Source organism: Erigeron canadensis, chromosome 7, assembly GCF_010389155.1.
Source record: "Erigeron canadensis isolate Cc75 chromosome 7, C_canadensis_v1, whole genome shotgun sequence".
Lineage (NCBI taxonomy): Eukaryota > Viridiplantae > Streptophyta > Magnoliopsida > Asterales > Asteraceae > Erigeron > Erigeron canadensis.
Window position 1 is genome coordinate 26,877,042 of NC_057767.1, and position 19,326 is coordinate 26,896,367.

Consider the following 19,326-nt stretch of genomic DNA (forward strand, 5'->3'; position numbering starts at 1 on the left):
AGACTCAAGAGTATTAAAATGGAAGCTAATACATCCTCATCATGATCTTTTTCAGCAAAACATTCAATAGCTGGTTATTAAAATCTAGAAACAAAGCTACACTTGTACGTAGATTGTCAAGATGATTGAAAAATAAAACGTTTCATCTTACATATTTTCAGATCAAGTGAGGCAAACTCATTGATGCAATATTGGGTTACCAGGGCGGACGTGATCATTTTAAATATATTTGCCCATTTGAGTTCTTTTGTATCAAACAAAAATTTTCTAATCATTGCAACTAATGTATATTTAAAAGGTTAAATAGGTGGTCTTTTTTGGTATCAAACAAAAATATTTTAATTATTGCAACTATATAAGTAGCTGCATCTGCTGATGTTCACATTGCACAATATTATTTTGCCCTAATGTGCTTATATGTTTCCTGGTTTGATAATGAATTCTGTTTTTAGGTCTTTAACTTTTGTGAGCTTTTGGTGTTTCAACTTGTCCGATTGCATTCAGGTTCAATGGTCATGGTTCGTAATTAAACACTCACGTGGATTGAGGAATCGTGATTATAGATGTGAGCTATCCATGTAGGGATGAGCAAAAATCCAAAAATTCCAATACTGAACCGATACTTGTACCGATTGATATCAACAAAACATAAATCTGAAAAAGCCATTAAAGTGTAAAAGCAATTCGGGTTTCTAGTTGAAATACATACAAGAGCTCAAAACAGAGCGAATTGGCTTCGAGTTACCAGAAACTGTAGAATTCTTTTCTTGGTTCGCATTGTGTTAATACATCTGATCAAATGTTGGCTAAAATTTTAGGTCATGTATGTGGTTTCAAAACATAATGTAGATAGATTGATGACTTTCTTTGAGCTATTTGAGATTGTTTTTATTAATTTTTAGCGCTCCTAAAGATTTACAAGTTATCCTAGCAATGAAATTGAATCTAGGTGAAACTCAAGCCTACATTAAGGCTCGCTGAGAATTCAAGCTTTCCCCTACGAGTTTGGCTGTTTCAGTTGAAAGACTTCCAAACAGATTCGAAAAACTTTGGACATTTTCCCTTTACTTCATATCGCTGTGTACTCTTTATAAATACAACTTCTATGGTAATAACAGATTTACTATTAAACATCTACTTACACATATATATATTTCCACAACTTTCTCTGTAACAAAACTTACCTAACACAGCAAGTGCGTATCATGACATTTTCCTGTCCTAAGGCTGTATGGGACTGTCATTCTCGGCTATCTGGATATCACATAAATGCAGTTTTCCCAAGATAAATTGGACAAACAACACACCTCTTAGTTTTGATCATGGAGGTAGCAAGTCTTCTTGTTGGAAGAAACAATAATCTGAAGTACTCTCTGTCTTTGTTGCCTGATAAACATTCAATATTAAAAGAGTTAGTTTGCTTTAACAAGTTATGAGGTAGAAAGGAAACACCCTTTATATTTTATATACGTATCAGATGGCAATATTTATACTAGAACACTGAAAAACCTAATTCGCCATAGATGGGTGGTGTTGTCATATTCATTCAAGAAGGATCATAAACTAAAATATAAGTACATCTCACGTCTTAAAGATACCAGAGGAAGGTCATATGAAGTCTATATAGCTGTATGTACATAGATGTTTAGCTAAAAGGGAAATGGGTTGAAAGTCACCCAAAGTAAAAAAAAAAGAACAAAGTAACACCCCATTCTGTCTTCCACGGGTTTTGGGTCCCAATACCACGACAGTGTATGAGGGAGGTTGAGATGTAAATGGTGAAGAGAGATTGCTTTCAGGTTCTAAGATAGAAAAGGACCTCCGGCCTTGCAAGGCATGAGGATAGAACCCTTGACCTCCGTCTCCAGAGGCAAGAGTGTTAACCACTTGATCCAACCTTGCAAGTCACCCAAAGTGTTAATAAAATATCTCAATAAATGAAAAAGAAAAGAAAGTTTTCAAATGTCAATCCGATCTACTCGACCTGTTCTGCACATACTAAAAATGGCCCATTTTAAAGCAAACTTCATTATCACCCGTTACTAAACCCCCTGCCATGCTTATCTTGCCACCCTCATAAAAAACGATCAAAGCCCAGCATTCATTCCATACTTACAACATGAAACAGAACAGGCACATATATACATTTCCAATCCAAAGGTACTAACCTCCATGGGCTGTGAAGATCTGGTGCGGAGAGAAGGGACAAGGGATGACCAAAGAATCGGGTCTGTCAATGGGTCAATAGTATTGTAGTTGGTCAGAAGTGGTGCCGACAAAAAAGGAGCCAAGGGGTATGTATTTCTCTGAAGAGGGACTCCTCCACTTTCCAACCCTTGTGAAGCTTCAAATCCTTCACTTGCCTCAACCGGACTTGATTTTTCTACTGTCTTACCATAATCCATTCTGTTGATGTTATTTTTGTTTTCATTTTCATCATTCTCGATGTCTTTTTCTTCCTTCTTAGACGCTTTCTCTTGTAAGCTTTTGTAGGCTGCAGATCGTGATAATATACTCATGGCAGATACTGATGACCTTTTGTGTTGTTGTCCTTCAGGGGACACACCCAAACGAGGTAGTTGATAGGGCTCGGTGGATTGAGTTACCCACTCTGGCGTTTTAAGGTCACTTCCAATGTCCTCGGAACTACCTTGGTTCGTGTCCTCTGATGATTTCGCATGAGATTCGGATTGACGGAGCTTGTTGGGTCCCCACCACTTTATGTAAGGTGTAAGATCAATTTTCCTATCCATACAAAATCCACTCACATATTCGCTCTCAATAGTTGCATCATCACCTGCAGTGTAGTAAGTTCGATGAACAAGTACTTTAGAAATGGACCCTTAGGGCTGAGGTGGCCAATGGATAGGGGTAGTTCATGGGTCAAACAGAATCTTTGACAGGTCGAATAGGGTAGACCTGAAACATCTTTTCTCCATAAATCAGAGAACATAATTATATTATATTCCAATAATATTCTAAATGTTTTAACTAGTTGATTTAGCAGGTTTTATGCAGTGACGTTCGACCCATTTAAACACAATAAAAATTATATTTAATAATGTTCTCAAAATTTTAATAAAACGACTTACGAGGTTATATGCCTTCAAAAAAATCTAGGTGACTATGAACCCGTTAGACTCATCTAACTCATTTTCTTTATAACCATTTTTAACCCTTTCGACCATTCGAGATGAAACCTTAATCAACTAGTCATAACTCATAAAAAAATAGGGTCCAATTTACTGTTTTATGGTCTACTCACGAAAAGTTAAGTATATTTAGTTATTTGAGCCTAGAATTACTTGAAATCTATATACTTGTTAATTATATCTTACCATGCTGTGTGCTACTTTGGTAATCAGCTCCAGAAATACGTCCCAACGGTGAGTCCCATCTGGTACTGATTTATAGGACAACGAAATACGAAAAATATTATAGACAATACAGAACATTAATTATGGGATGGTAGCAATTGATTGGCAAATCTACACTGTTTGTAATCATAATTAGCAGGTACTGATTATGATTCACAATAAAGAACTATGTCAACAACCCTCGAGGATATACCAATACTTATTGCTTTGTTGAGAAGACATTCTGAATGGTTAGTTCTCTAGGTATAATGAGCACATACCTGGAAACTCCACGACATTTAGAGGTTCCCCTTGAAAAGCCACTACCTTTTCTGCAGAGTTCATGTAGGAAATCAGGGTAAGAGATCAGGCAGAGAACATTTTGCACATGCATGTATTAGTTGCATTGGATACCTTCGGAGTGATGCAAGATAGTCCTCTCTTGATAAATTTTGCATTTCTTCAAGGTCTCTTGTGTAGTCTGTGACCTGAGAATAAATGTATATTTAGTGCGAGGAGATAGTGACAAACCACCACAAATATATGACATTAAAATTTCAATACCCTGAAGTAACATATGGAATCAAGATATATTTCGTGAGTTAAAGTAGGAAGTTTATTAAACTTTTTATTCTATAGCTCAATAACACAGCACCTAAGAAGTCGGTACAAAGCTCTGGCACCATATGTGAAATTTCATATGAAAAGTTCTAACCGGGAAATTAATGAGTGTCCCAGGACCCCAATACTTTAAGGCAGCAAGATCATATGCTCTAGCAGCAGCTTCCTCATCATCATATGCACCTAAAGACATAAATTTAAGTGAAAGTAGACATTTTTTATTCAAAGAATTAGGTCCAAAGAATATAGCGAAGTAAGATCCATACCTAGGTAAACTGTTGAAATAGATGCCAACAACGGTGCGCATAACCCATAAATAAGAGAATAGGAATTATGTTAGGAGCTGTAACACTTTATTTGTGCATTGGATAAGGAGAAAAATATTTTTTTTTATCACACGTTAGCAAAGGAACAGACAAACACAACTATACAAACAAACAAAGATAGGAATAGACCTTGCTTGCCCTTCTTATTCTGATTTTGATTCCAAGTACTTTTATCCCATAGATGTGCTTCATAACGACCAGTCCATCTATGCCTAGTATCATTCAATAATGTTAGCAACACATGAATCAGAACTCTGAAAAAGAGAACTTATGTATAAAATTTTGGCAGGGCCAGATGTGGCTGTAGCAGAAATGAATAGATAGGCTATAGTAACTAGCACAACAAAAAGAGTAGAATACGGTTGTTTTATTATTTTCTTCAAATTATAAAAAAGATGAGTTGCTTTATTTGATCATTGACATTGAGGTCCTGCTAATGGGATGAGACGCCGGGGCAATACTGCATGTGATGATTTAATTGTCTGCGGCGTAGGCCTTCAAATGAGCCAGGTAAAACAGAACTAGGTTATTAGAATATATATTCCCGTCCGTTAGGAGTAACAGGGGTAGATTCTGATAAAAGATTTAAATCATTGATAAACTTTACATGTGTTAGCATTAGATAGCGGTGTGTGTAAGGATACTATACTGATCTCCAAGGTTATGATGGTTGGATCCACACAATCTTACAATTTATCTTGGTTTTACTTTTGGCTTACCCCAAATACTTAAAATGTCAATGATTTAGAAATAGTGATTCACATTTGGTTTCACATCTATTCATTCATTGAAGAGTAGTTCACTCTATGTATTCATAACTTGTCTACACTCATTAAAACATTTTCTATACCTAGACAAATTACAACATACCATCCCAACACCTATCAAGCTTCTACCAAAAAAAAGCCCCATTAAATTACGGACGCAAATGAGTCAAGCTTTTATCAAGCACTTCGAGATTAAATTCATTTCGATCTCCATCAATCCAAACTTTTTCATATTCAAATTCAACATCAAGCTTTTCAAACCCTAGATTAAGGTGTTTAAACTAGTAGGAACTATTAAATCCGAGCTCGAGATTCTCCTAAATTAACAAGCATTTACACAAACTTAATCCATACAATTCAACAATCTAAAACTATACATATAGAACCTAATACAAACCTACATATATATATACACAATATATATATATATATACCTAGTAACGCCGCGATAAATGGAGCTACGTTTTCCGGCAGCACAAGGAGGCATTTTACTAATCCGTTCTTTAGCAGTACAACCTCTACTATCCTTTTTCAATTTCTTCATTCCTTTATACTTTACCATCAACTGCTGCTGCTGATAACTATTCATCTTACCTACCGGCGCCGTCGCCGTCGCCGCCGTGGCAGTCATCGCCGCCGCCGCATCGGAAGTCTCGCCGCTTCCTTCCGATTTCATAACCGGATCAGAACTCGAAGCAGTCGCCATTTAGGGTTTGAATAACTGTTTTTTTTGTGTGTGTGAGAGAGAGAGTGAAGTAAATAGTAGTGAGAACAGTGAGGGGAGAAGATGAGAGTGAGATTGGAAATGACGGAAATGCCCTTTGGTTTTGTGAAGAAATGATGTGTAACGGCTAGAGGGGGTAAGAAGGTAATTTTAAGTGAGTGATTTTAAATTGAAAAAATATATATAATGTGTGTGAGTGTCAGGTGGGTTGATGTGGCGTCAGCAGAACACGTGGATTGTGAAAGTTTCATAAAACTCTGACATTGGGAATCTTATTTTGGTGGAGTTTTGACTGTTGAAAACGAGAAAGGATTAGTTGTCGGTACATAAAACGATAAAAAACTATTACCTCAAATTTTTCAATTTTTTCATTGTCGGTGTCGGACGGAGTCGGAGAATTCAATAATGTGTCGAGTAGGGTTTAAAAGGTCACCTCCCACTTCCTTTTTTACCACTCAATTCTAACTAATCACCTTATGTCACATCAACTCAACCACTCACTTATAACTCATTTAAATTTTATTGGCATCCGACCACTTACTTCACCACACACTACTATTTAAAAAAAAGTAACTTAAAAACAAAACAAAAAGTCAAATCACATGTTAATGATTGGAAAAAATGGATGGTCGACCGCATGGTCACACCACGCATTTCATGCCACCGCTCATTTTTCTTATGTTGGTGGCGGTGTTGAGTGGTGATGTCACATCAATAATGCGTCCATCTTCCATCCGATGTCAACCCCCTTATAAATCAAAACTATTTGTAAGAAAATCACAATCTTCAAGTATAATATTAGATTCCACTAAAAATAGACTATTTATAAATAATAATTAGTTCAACCGGTTAACTGTATCGTTTATGTAGTTTTTTTTAATAGTGAATTAATAGTTACTGGTACTCCGTATTAGTTATTAATTAGCATTCGAGATTAATTGGACAATATGAAAAGCTCAAATCACGCATGCATGAAATTAAACTCAGGATTTTCGAAAACCCCGTCAATAATACACTTTCTACAAATGAGAAGCCGCTTGTTATTAGAACAAACCTTCATGGTCACAAAGGGTATTTTTTGAACTTAAAACTTTTAGATGTTTTCATTAGTAAGACATCAAATCAGTAACATTAGACCATCATCTGTGTGGTCAAGTCCCAAATTATAAATTTAACTTTTCATTTTGAAATATCCTAAAGATGTCCATTCTTTATTTTTAACCAATCAAAAGATTTTAGTAGGTATAGATTATATTGTCAACGAACATCGTGATGTTGTATAAGTTTATTTTGAAAGTGAAAATTTTCTTGAAATGAAGGAGCATACGACATTGAGCACGTATAAGAATGCGGAATACAAGGATTTGTATTTTTTTTACTTATATTCTCAATATTTTAACTTTTTATAAAACAATTTTTTTTCAACCATTCAGTTTTTGATATACCCAATTTATCTTTGATGAATTGTCGGCCTATAATTATGAACCTACTAAATACTCTAAAATACCCTAGTCTAACTCCAAACGCACAAAATACAAAAAACAAAGTGTATTTTCACACACGAACTAATAACCCCAAATTGCTTCTATCTTTTTATTTACGAATATAAATATAAATATATTCACCTAATATATACCTATAATATTCTTGATAAAATTATATACAACACATGTCTCTCAACCCTTAAAACACTTTTTTTACATTAAAAATTATTGTATTATTAATCACACTGCCACCTCCGCCACCCCCCATCACCACCACCACGGCATCACCCGTTGCCGCTACCACTATCGTATAACGCGGAGACCCCTTTAGTATAAGTAATGATACATAAAACTAAAATATAAATACATCATCAATTTAGATATTAATATATGAATTCTATTTTTTTTTATTTTTAATGTTAATCTTGTCATACATTTTTTGTTATCTCCATTAGTTTAGTTTTTTAAAATCTTCAGAAATTCCTAGTTAAGAAATTTTTTTTCTCAATCATTGGAGTACACTCATTTTTAGAAATCCTTAAAGAAGAAATTTTTAACTAAAAATATGTTCTTACGAAATCTTTACATTTTATTTTCTTTTTGTATATGAAAGAGGTGTGACGATATTGAAAATGTAAGGATATATATATAGTCGAAGTTAAATTTAAGAGATTTAAGGATTTGTAAGGATTTTAAGGATATGATGTTATATAAGTAAAAGATTTCTTGATCATTGGAGAAGATGTTATATATTTTTTCAGGCACAAACATATTCACCAACTTTCGTCACGTGACCTAATTAGTAATTACATTGAATAGGATCTTATGTCATGCGTTTAGAAAAAAGTTAAGACATTGATCATGATAGCTACTTTATGGCAGTGTGTGTTAAACATCGGGCCCGTGTGTTTACTATGATTACAACACCCACACGAAATTTGCGTCTAAAACTCGTAGTTTTATCCACTCAATTTTAATCGCACTTTTGATCCCCCTCTATCCAATTCTTGCTCTTTTTTCTTCTTCAAATGAGGAAAAGCCCCCCGTGCATTGTTATTGGCTTTTCCAACTTAATAAACTTTTTATTTATCAATAACTACAGTATATGTTAACATGAAATAAGGATAATTTACATAGCCTGTATGTCAAATTGTTATATATATTGTCACGTACATAAAGATATAACAATCATTTACAAACAAAGTGCATATATTCTTCCCTTTTCACATAACTACAAGTCTACAAGCTACCTATATATTTTTCCCTTTTCGCGGCTATTGATAGCCATTAGTTAAACCAATGGCTTCTCTTAGCCGAACCAACTAGAATTTAACTAATCAAGTCGTAACTCACATGGACTTTATAAACTGAAATTTTCTTTCTGGCCACCCCTTTATCCCATCTTTCTTATCAGTGTTACTGCTCCTGAAAACGGTCTCTAAAAACAAACAAAATGTAACGTTTCACTCCATCAGCTATTTTAGCAGCATTACCATCAATGCCTTGGCTTTAGCCTCTGACTGAAGGAAGAAGGCTAGGTGCTGTTGTGCACTAACCATCTGCTCGTTGGACGCTTGGGCTCATTCACATGCTTATTAATCGACATATAGCAATATATAAAGTATCTATGTTAAAGAATCAACGATTTTATCAATTATATTTATTCCAGGATAGACATTAGCCACCAACTAAACCATTATGGTAGCAACAGACTGCCGTTAAACGAAATGAGGCTAACCCCTATATGAGGTCCAGGTTCTTCAAAAATTTTAGGATTTGACTAGCGAGTATAATCCTAGAATTATACAAATTTACATGACTTAATTCGGGGCCAACTCACACTACAGCTGTATCATAGACATTGTAGTCTTTGTCTTAGGCTTTCCATATTCTCTGAACACACTCGCACCCAGTACGCCAAACATCCATCAAGTAACTAGGTCCGCATCCTGATGTCTCCAGTCTCACTTTTACACGTCACAAGGTCAAGGGTTCAGAGAATTTATATAGGTTCCCCGACTTGCACCTTCTATCATTCAATGATCCAGGTTCCGGTTGTGTAAGACAATTTCAGCAATTCTTGTTGAATCATGGCCGCACAAGGTTGCAAGACGAGAAGCATCAGTTGACCTTATTTGTTGCAACCTTTATACGCATGATTTTCTTCTCAAGCACTCTGCCAAATTCACAAAAAAGATCCTTAGGCATTGTATTTATGTACACCAAATATAGTACAAACGAATACAGAGTTCGCATTGTAGACAATGTAGACAATCCAAGGTAATATCCTGCCATCTCGCCACAATGCAACCCGTTGGAGTCACAATTAAGTAGCCATCAGAGTTTAGGAAGGTAATTTGAAGGAAAAAGAACTAGATAACAGCTTTAAGGTAGATGGGCAATTTCAACCCATTTACTTATGAAGGAATCGATTTTGTTTTTTGTTTTATATCTAACGGGTTCAATGGCTAAAGTCAATATAACTTGCCAAAAAATAAACGAGCAGAACGAGTCAAAGATAGCCAAATCTAATTAACTGGTTGACCCGGTCTGTTTTGACCCATTACCCAACCTCCCTCCCTATTTTGGCAATCAATTCACCACCTCTAAACTAAATACATAAAAGCAAGAAGCATACCAACTCTATCTTGGATGATAACAGAAAAGTCACGGCCACTGCTTTGTGAAAATGCAAGTATACTTTGATACATTTCATTTGAAGGCTGAACTCCAGAATCTTCCATCCATTCCATTACCTATTATACCCCAAGAATGATATATAAATTCTTAAATAGTTTACTAACAATAGTAAGCGTTTCAAGGTGGGTGCGTCAATCAACAGGTTGTGGGTTCCTGACCCATGATGCATATAATGTAGATGTCTTTGGAATACTTGCCTTTTGAAAACACTTTCACAATTTTAAATTAATGAACATTGCATAGGCAGTTTCCAGTACATGTTAGAATTTAGATAAAGTTTGAGGAGCTTACCTCAAGGTACTTTCTCCAACTTCCAGCAGCTAAAAGATTCTTTAGCAACACTGAATAAGTAGAAAGATTGATTTCAGCACCTGTTGCAACTATTTTAAAGAACATCTGCATACATTATCAGGAGAAAGGAATTATGAAATGGATAGCCTACTGATTATGATGCTATTAAGTTACTTAAATTGTTAGTGTAAAAGGCAATCACCTTCATCATGGTCTCGGTCTTCCCCAATTTTCCAATTGAATGCAAAAGCTGATTCAGAAGTCCAACAGACATTACATTGAAGGACGGCTCCATCATCTCAGTTAGTTCTATCGTTTTCCTCCAATCTCGCAGACTAAAATCAGATAGGAATATTACTTATGGTGAATAAGGAGGAACATTTGACTCCAAGAAAAATAACCCAAAAAAAAAAGGCACTTGGACAGTTGGACCCATTTAATGATGAAAGGGTTGATTGGGGTAATCTTTATCACTAGTGAGTTAAATGGGTGGGATTTAAAATGGTCAAATGACACCCATAATGTAGCATCAATGCAAAAAACTTGTAAATCATTTTATTAACAACATAAGAGAATCATCAAAAAACCACTCCCTCCAATTATTGGTAAATACAAGTAAGCAAAAAGTGTTTCGGGTCAAAATACCCTGACCCATACCATAAACGTTACCAGTTCCAATCCCAACCCAGTTTGGCACATTAACCAGCCCAAATAATTTGCCAATCTAGCCACCTCTAGAAGGTACAACCTTCCATAGTTCATGTTTTTCACACCCTAATATGTTTTCTGATTGCATATAGAACTTACATACTACATGCAGACAACATCTCAAAGTAGATGGTGTCATTCATTGGTATCTTCCTCTCCTGCATAAATTCAGATATGATGAGAACTTTAGCAGGTTGGTTCCCTTTATTACAAGCTCTCATTAATGCTGAACAAGCTATAAGATCTGGCTGAACACCATTCATCTCCATTTCTTGGAACAATGCAAATGCTTTATCCCATTTCTCTGCAATATAACATATGCCTTAACAACTTTCTTCTCCATACCCTGTGTCTTTTAGAATGTGCACATTGGAAGTGATCATCTTATGATTATGACTTCAAATTCTAGTGTTCAGGTACCCTAATTCTGCCTATGATAAAGTAATTACTTAGGGTCAATTAAAAAGCCTCGAAAAATTGGTTTTATGCTACCTGCAACACTAATTATCAAACAATTGAGCAAAATAACTTGTATACCAAAGGGACTTTGGTCTAGTGGTATCAACTATCGAGGTGACCTAACAACCAAGAGATTGTGAGCGTTCTGCCTGGGACAATGTTATAAAAAGTGTTAATAATTTCCTTTTAATAATAGGAAAAGGCATACATGCCCTTGTATTGTCTATTACTTAAGTACTCAAAACTTATCAGACTCTAAACCGTGATAATTACAATTCAAAACATGCAAAAATATATTCTAGGATTACTCAATATCACAAAATCACTTTCAAAACGCCCCTTTACAAAAGGTGTGGTTTAAATGTAAGAACATTACCTGCAGCACTATACGCATGTAGCATTGTTGTATATGCAACAACATCAGGACTACCATGTGTCATCTTCATTTTTGAGAACAATGACTCTGCTTCGGAAAGTTGGCCCTGATTAAAAACATGTGAATTATGAGATGGTTCAGTAACTTGGTTAAGATGATAATCTAAAATAAAGGCATAACTTTTCAAAGGACTTGCCTGTTTACTATAGACAGAAATTGCAGATGAATAAACCTCATTGGACAAGGAGATTTTCAAATCCACCATTTCATTAAGAAACTCAAGAGCTTCAGTGTATTTTGACATCTTAGAACAACCACTAATCAGAACATTATAGGTAACCGAGTCAGGTTTAACATTATTTTCCCTCATGGACTTATATAAAGCTACTGCTTTATCATAGTCTCCTATGTTCATATAACTCCCAATAGCAGAATTATATGCGACGGTATTCAAGGAAATTCTGCGTGAATCAGCAGCAGCAAGTATGGAGTCGATTTTGACCTTCTGACCATAACGACCACAACACGCTAATAAGGTGCTAATTGAGACAATATTTGGTTGCACACCGTTTGTTTCCATTTCATGCAGCATATTCACAGCTTCTGGCAAAAAACCATTGGATCCAAATGCATCAATCAGAGCATTATAAGTGACTACATTTGGCTTCAATTTATTCCTTTTCATCAAGTTAAATACTTCCATGGCCTTTTCGGGTTGCTGTGATCTTCCATAAGCATTGAGTAAAGATGTATAAGATACAACATCTGGGCGAAACCCATTTTTCTTTATATCATTAAAAACCAATAATGCTTCTTTACTCATCCCACAAGAAGCATATGCACCTAAAAGTGCATTATAAGATATAATGTTGGGTTTAAATCCTTCAGCAATCATTGTGTTGAAAACAGCCTTGCAGTTTTCAATTTGACCTGAAACCGAGTACAAATGCATGATGCTAGTGAAGGTCACGATATCTGGATCACATTGGGCTCTCTTCTCCCTCATTGAGTGGAAAATTTCAATTGCTTTTCCAAATTGTCCCAGTTTTACAAGGCAATGGATCACAATGTTTAAAGTGGTGGTATCAGGTCTAATCTTTGTTCCTTTCATTAATTCAAAATAAGAGAGTGCTTTTGAATATTGAGCTCCAGTTTTGAAGGCAGATAATACTATATTGTGAGTTACGAGATCCGGTCCAACCCCGTTTTCTGTCATTTTCTTGGAAACTTTCAGAGCCTCTCTCCAGTTTCCACTTGATCCACATGCATGGATTAAATTGTTATATGTTGAGCGAGTTGGAGGAACCTACAATACAAACATATTGCATAATGATCCAGTTAACAGTGAAACATCTCACTTAAAGTGTGGATTATGAATAAAGGTAACAAGGTGAGTTGGTCAGTTTGGGTAACGCTTATTTTGGTACGGTGCAGGCTGGCTTGGGTTGACCTGAAACACTATATATCCATATATTTTGAATTGTAACAAATATATAAATAGCATATCTGTATGACTGTTTCATTTATTATTACAAAAATTATATCATACACACTAACATAATGTTGGGTAGGTTAGTACGTTTTTCGCATTATAATTTAAATAAACAAAAATGGGTATCATTCGATCTATATCACTTGTTTGACCAGTTTCTTACAACTTAGAGATAAAATGTAACACGAATTGACATATTCATTCGTGAATGGATTCACAATGCCACCTCTATATTTGACTAATAACAACAAAGAAACACTCCAGTTAACTATTTTAAAACATTGCAGGTTGCATTCTGATAATGGAAAATAAGTTCGTGTAGGGTTAAATTGTGATAGCCTTAAGCTTTTTTGGGCAAAATACCATATGGTTTTCAAGAAAAAGGAAAGAAGCTCATGCAATATATAAAGATTGCTTATAATAGAAGAATACAAATACGCACAGCTGCACGTAGCATGTCTTCCATGATATTTGTTGCCCAACGCCATTGCCCAGCTCGTCCATGTGCACTTATGAGAGCATTGTAAGTTTCAGCATCTGGCTTGCACCTAAAACAAGAAGAAAAATTCGAAGCAATGTCAGTAACATCAATTTACAAGAAGAAACAGCATAAACTAGTAAGTTACCACACAAAAAAAAAATAATAAAACATTTTACAAAACAGTAAAGAATGACAACAAAATCATGCCTCCACTTTTGCATCTCGAAAAACAATCCACGTGCCTGGTCTGTTAGATTATGCCTTGCATGTAACCTGATCATCATATTGTATATATCATTGCGTGCACAATAATTCTTTTGATTCTTCATCCACTTGAAAACATGGTTGCTATGCTCAATAGAACCTGTCTGGCTAATTTCCTACACTACCAAATTAACAAACACAAGCATAAGATGAGGCTTCACATATGACCACATCCACCAAAAGTGATCATTCACACTCATCGATAATTATCCTCGATGTATCATACAATGTTAACAAGTCGATATCAACTATGTCAAACGGACAAACAGTACCTAAAAGATAAGAACCGGGATATACAAATACAACGCGTCACGAACCAAATTAATAACATGATGAAAAACTGTGAAAAAAAATCCATTCCAATATTTTCTATGCTTTTTAGCATTTAATACCAAAGTACATTTTCATCTGTCCCTTATTTAGTTATAGTACTATTACAAAACATGAAAACATCTAAGCCAAGATGCTGTTTCATCCTGTCTGGGTCATTTTGTAATCACTAAATACATCAGTATATATAAAATGTAAAAATTATCATATACTTCGTTAAAGTTGTCCTTTTTATAGCGGTATACAAAATCATCTTTCAATGCCTACAACATATGACTAACAAAACAGAGTATATCATTAATCTATGGAAAATCCTTCTGCTGTTTACTATAAATCCTTAAATACCACACACTAGTAACTCATATGTCCCATACTAACCAATCAACCTCAAACGTTCTACATATTATAAACATGGTTTTTTACCCAGTATATTGACCAAAATATGAGAAAAACTTGCACATAAACGCTAATGTCGCCATATAACCACCACATCCTCATTTTTATCCAATCATTTTGGTAAATAGTTGCCTCAAATGAAATGCATATTACTCCATTTTAAGTATTTACAGCTTGAAAGCAATGCCGGCTTATAAAATGGTGCATTTTCCTTAACAAATAAGCTAAAATCACCTACTATCCAAACACTTCAAACTTCATTGTGGTTTAAACCACAATAAACTACACCTACGTATAACACTCACCCCCAAACACCCTCTACAAACCATCTTGTTTATTCGGACAAATACATTGTTTTCGGGATTTAACACCGAAAAACAAAACAAAAAAATCATCTATTTTTCTATTTAAATTTCATATATTACTATCATAAGGTCTTATAGCTACCAAAACCTCCAAAAGTATTCAAACTCATATCAACTCTAAAGTTAAAATATTTCACAAATTCTCTCTAAAATTGACCATGAAACCTGTTTAGCAATTCCAACAAACAAAAACACAAAAATATCAAAATCCCAACAAAAAAACAGAATAAAGATAGAACCTTGATAAGAATAGGATAATTCTTGTGAGCAAATCTACCAACCCAAGAATTAAGCAAGCCATCAATATCCTCAAAATTATCAAGATTAAAAATCTTGGAAACAAGTTGTGAAATAGTCCAATCTTTTTGAAACTTGTCATTTTGAAGTTTGAGTCTTTGGTGTTTGGGTAAGTCTGATTTTTTGAAACCTGGGACATGTACAGAGACTTGGTGTTGTCCTTTGTTGTAATCTATGAAACCCACTTTCTGCTGTTTTGGGGGGTTTGGGTTTGAGTGACATTTTGGTTTGAATGGAATGGGTTTTGAGTTTTGGGTGTTTGGGATTACAGGGTGAGAGTGGAGGAGTTCCATGAGTGTGGAGTTTGGAAGATATTGTTGATGAGATTTTGATATTTAAATCAGTTTATTTTTATGTATCTAAAAAAAATATAAAAAATTACACTGATGTTTTTTTCTGGAAATTTTTTTTTACACTGATGTTTTTTTTTGGAAAATTTTTTTTCCACTGATGTGTTATTTTATTGGTAAATAACTAAACACGGACTATTAATTTATCAAACAAAAGTATCTAAGTAATGTTTGAAGTTAGAATTATTAATATTGTAAAAAATATTAATTTTATATAAAAAAAAATATGATTTCAATTATCCATATAAATTTTACTAACAAAAGTTGTCCGCATATAGCGTGGAGATGTCCCTACTTTTGTGTTTTTTACTCCGAAGTTTGAGATATGTGATTAACTCTGAAGAGACTAAAAATGTTATAAATTTGGTGAACTCTTTAAATTCTCCAAGATACAAAAGAATGAAGAGTAGTTCTCATTTTAGCTCAGTGGTTGAGCACCAGCTTTTCATGCTGGAGGTCTCGAGACATGGGAAGAACATTTGAAGAAATTTCACAATAAAGTCCTCCAGTGAAACAGGTTTGAGTCCTACAGATGGAGCAAGGATTTGTCTCAATTAAATATCGTGTCGTCGGGTGGTTTAGTTGATAATTTATACTCCTACTAGGTATTAAGGGTGATGGGCTCTATAGCACGGACCCGGTTAAGACAACGTAAACTATATTTCCTATTATGAGCAAATGATCAACACCTATCAAAAAAGAAAAGAATGAGGAGAGAGAGAGGAGAAATATGAAAGAACGATATTGCCTTTTATTCTCTCTTTATTTTTATATCAACATATTCTTGTTGAATGGAATACAAATGTAAAGGGAATTGTGAGTGGATAATTTGTCATGTTATTGACTATACTATTTTTTTTGTGTGTGTTATATTTTAAAAATGTGTTAAATGATCATATTGTCTTTAATACAATAGGAGAATTAATGGTCTTGATTTACTCCGTATTATGCTAAAGATCGTGTCTAAACTTAAAAGTAGAAAGTTTTACAAATTTTAGAGAGGTAAACAATATGCTTTATATACGAGTATGGATAGATATAGATTTCATCGAAAACCTCTAAAAAAAATTTTCAAATTAAAGTTAGAACGAGGTTTGTCACTCGGGTGATACCCTATGAAACATAACATGTAAATCGTGACATTGATTTTTCTAACACTCCATATGTTAAGATCTCCACTCATACTTGTACTTTTAAGGTTAACAAAATCAAAATTCATTTAAACAAAATAACTCATAAAATTATATTGTAAGTAATGAAATTACACAGAATAAAATTATATTACTAATGTTATAAAAATAAAAAATATATTAAAAAAAATTCAGTATATATTAAGTGTGCATGTATTAATAACCAGTAAAATAAATAAAAGTAAAAAATTTATGATAAATGCGTCGTAAATGCTAAAAAAGAGGTTCACCGGAAGTATAAAACACAGATTAAAAAAAATGGACATGTTAACATAAGCCATGGTTGCTTAAGGTTTCTATATGAATCATTAATTAACTCTAATAAGTAACATTTCTATGCAAATCATAAATACATATTTTCATATTTATGAAAAGCGTGATCGTTAAATAGTAGGCTTCGGGCACAACATAGCATCTCTTGTTATGAAAGTTGACAGTTTCTCCACCCAAATAAACCTTATACACTATATTCTCGAGTTTAAAGTAAAAAGAAAAGATAGGGAAAGAATAGAAATGATAAAAAAAAAAAATGAGTAGAAATTGTATATGTAAATGCATTCTTGAGTTGAAAAGAAAAGAGAAGAAAATAAATAAATAAAATGAAAATTTAAATATAAATTTACAATTATGTACATCCCATTTTCATAACTGCATCTGAATACCAAAGTAATGTAAAACAGAAAGAAAAAGTATCAATTTCAATTTGGATGTTAGCTAAAAGTTTAAAACTATCCGCTTCTCTAGATTTAGGAATCCAAATCAACACATGGAGCATCCCAAAAATGGGTTAAAGATATTGCTTTCCACTTGCACTTAGGGGGTTGGCAACGGATGGATGGTGGATGGATTATGGGCGTGGCACCACCACTCAACATTGCCGCCAACACACGACCACGCGTCGTGGCATGAAACTGCGTGGTGTGACCACGCACTTGACCACTCAAATGATGCATGAATTTGTGTGTTCCAACGGTTGGATTTTGAATGTTTTAGCCGTTTGGTTTTTTTTTTTTTTATCTTTTACCTTTTCACCTTGCTTATATATACTACATACTACATATTTACATACACAACTCTCAAATTTTAAATACTTTCTCCTAAATACAAATCTCATTTTACCACAATCTACCTTCTTCATGGCTAACAGTCCAATGAATCTTCGTGATGTTAAAATGGCGATCCAAATCCACCTGAATTACGCCTCCAGCCACCGCACTGGAGTAAACAACGTCATTCAGAGCGTGTCTGAAAACAAGGTGGCTTACCAAGCCCAGATCGACTGATTGGCGGCTCCCAATAGGGTTCTTAACCGCAACGAAAGTCAGTATCTCGTGTATCTTCGTGAGAAGATGGATTTCCTTAATCAAGTTATTTTTCAGCTTACCACCGCCTCTACGACTTTGACCACCACGCTTGACCACGGGGTGTTCTAGCAAGGCAGTGTCGGTGATGGTGAGGATGTATTTTACTACTCTAACCCGGGGGTGGAGTACGTATCTCCTCTACCTAGCGACGTTGCCGGGTCAACTGAAACATACCGCTACATTCATCGTAACGACGGCGATAGTACTGTGGACTCGGACTATTCGGAGTGTTAGTATTTATGTATATTAAAATTATTATGTTAGTTATGTTTTTATTTATTATGTAATGTTTTCGTAATGTTTTTTAAGTATTATGTATGTTTTAATTTTATTTATTATGTAATGTTTTTAATTTAATGAAATGTTTAAATAAAATGAAAATTGTAAAATGAGTAGTGAAGTGAGTGGTCGGATGCCAACAAAATTTGAATGAGTGGTGAATGAGTGGTGGAGTTGAGGTGGCATGTTGTGATTGGTTAAAAGTGAGTAGTGAAAAAGGAAATGAGAGGTGGGTTGCCAACCCTCTTATTATTGATCTTCCTTTCACACAATTATTTTATAACGAAAAACCCTTCATTATTCAAAATCATTATACAATAGAAAAGCAAAACCCAAAAAAGATCACCGCAACCAGTGAGGAAGAAAGGGTTTGTTAAGGGGTATATCTGTAATTAACAATAGAACAGTAATCTTTCCATCCAAATCAGGCCATATATGGCTGAAAATTTTTAAGCTCCAAAACACTTAAATTATCCGATCCATTCTATTCTTTTCCATTGTAAAAAAAAATCAAGAATGCAAAAATAACAAATTTCTTATCATTCCTTTCTTTTTCTTGGTAAAAAAAACTCAAAAATGTAGAGCTTTGCTCAAAATTATGAAAGTCGTTAATATATCGGCATATTGCTCTCAAACCTGCTAAGCATTTTGTGATAGAAGTAAAGCCACACACGACACACCATATACTTCTAGTTGGTTTCTGGTG

General features: G+C 34.4%; 2 protein-coding genes across 3 annotated transcripts; both read right to left on the reverse strand.

The window, feature by feature from the left end:
- Positions 1 to 1,038: 1,038 nt before the first annotated feature.
- Positions 1,039 to 5,797, reverse strand: LOC122607484 (AP2-like ethylene-responsive transcription factor At2g41710). The gene is made up of 9 exons (XM_043780460.1): positions 5,505 to 5,797; positions 4,433 to 4,515; positions 4,244 to 4,252; positions 4,072 to 4,160; positions 3,771 to 3,844; positions 3,638 to 3,688; positions 3,339 to 3,403; positions 2,169 to 2,797; positions 1,039 to 1,386 (listed from the first exon to the last, which is right to left on the reverse strand). Exons 1-9 carry the CDS (start codon positions 5,774 to 5,776, stop codon positions 1,321 to 1,323), a joined length of 1,338 nt encoding a protein of 445 aa, XP_043636395.1. The 5' UTR covers positions 5,777 to 5,797; the 3' UTR covers positions 1,039 to 1,320.
- Positions 5,798 to 8,904: 3,107 nt separating this feature from the next.
- On the reverse strand, positions 8,905 to 15,727 carry LOC122608476 (pentatricopeptide repeat-containing protein At2g41720). 2 transcript variants are annotated; one of them, XM_043781582.1, is made up of 10 exons: positions 15,380 to 15,727; positions 13,993 to 14,165; positions 13,747 to 13,852; positions 12,009 to 13,118; positions 11,813 to 11,918; positions 11,077 to 11,281; positions 10,472 to 10,604; positions 10,270 to 10,374; positions 9,917 to 10,034; positions 8,905 to 9,454 (listed from the first exon to the last, which is right to left on the reverse strand). In XM_043781582.1, the coding sequence occupies exons 2-10, from the start codon at positions 14,112 to 14,114 to the stop codon at positions 9,426 to 9,428; spliced, it is 2,034 nt and encodes a 677-aa protein (XP_043637517.1). In that variant the 5' UTR covers positions 14,115 to 14,165; positions 15,380 to 15,727; the 3' UTR covers positions 8,905 to 9,425. The 2 variants fall into 2 exon arrangements, with proteins under 2 accessions (XP_043637517.1, XP_043637516.1); XM_043781581.1 differs by having other exon boundaries at positions 13,993 to 14,170; positions 15,380 to 15,463.
- Positions 15,728 to 19,326: the final 3,599 nt, after the last annotated feature.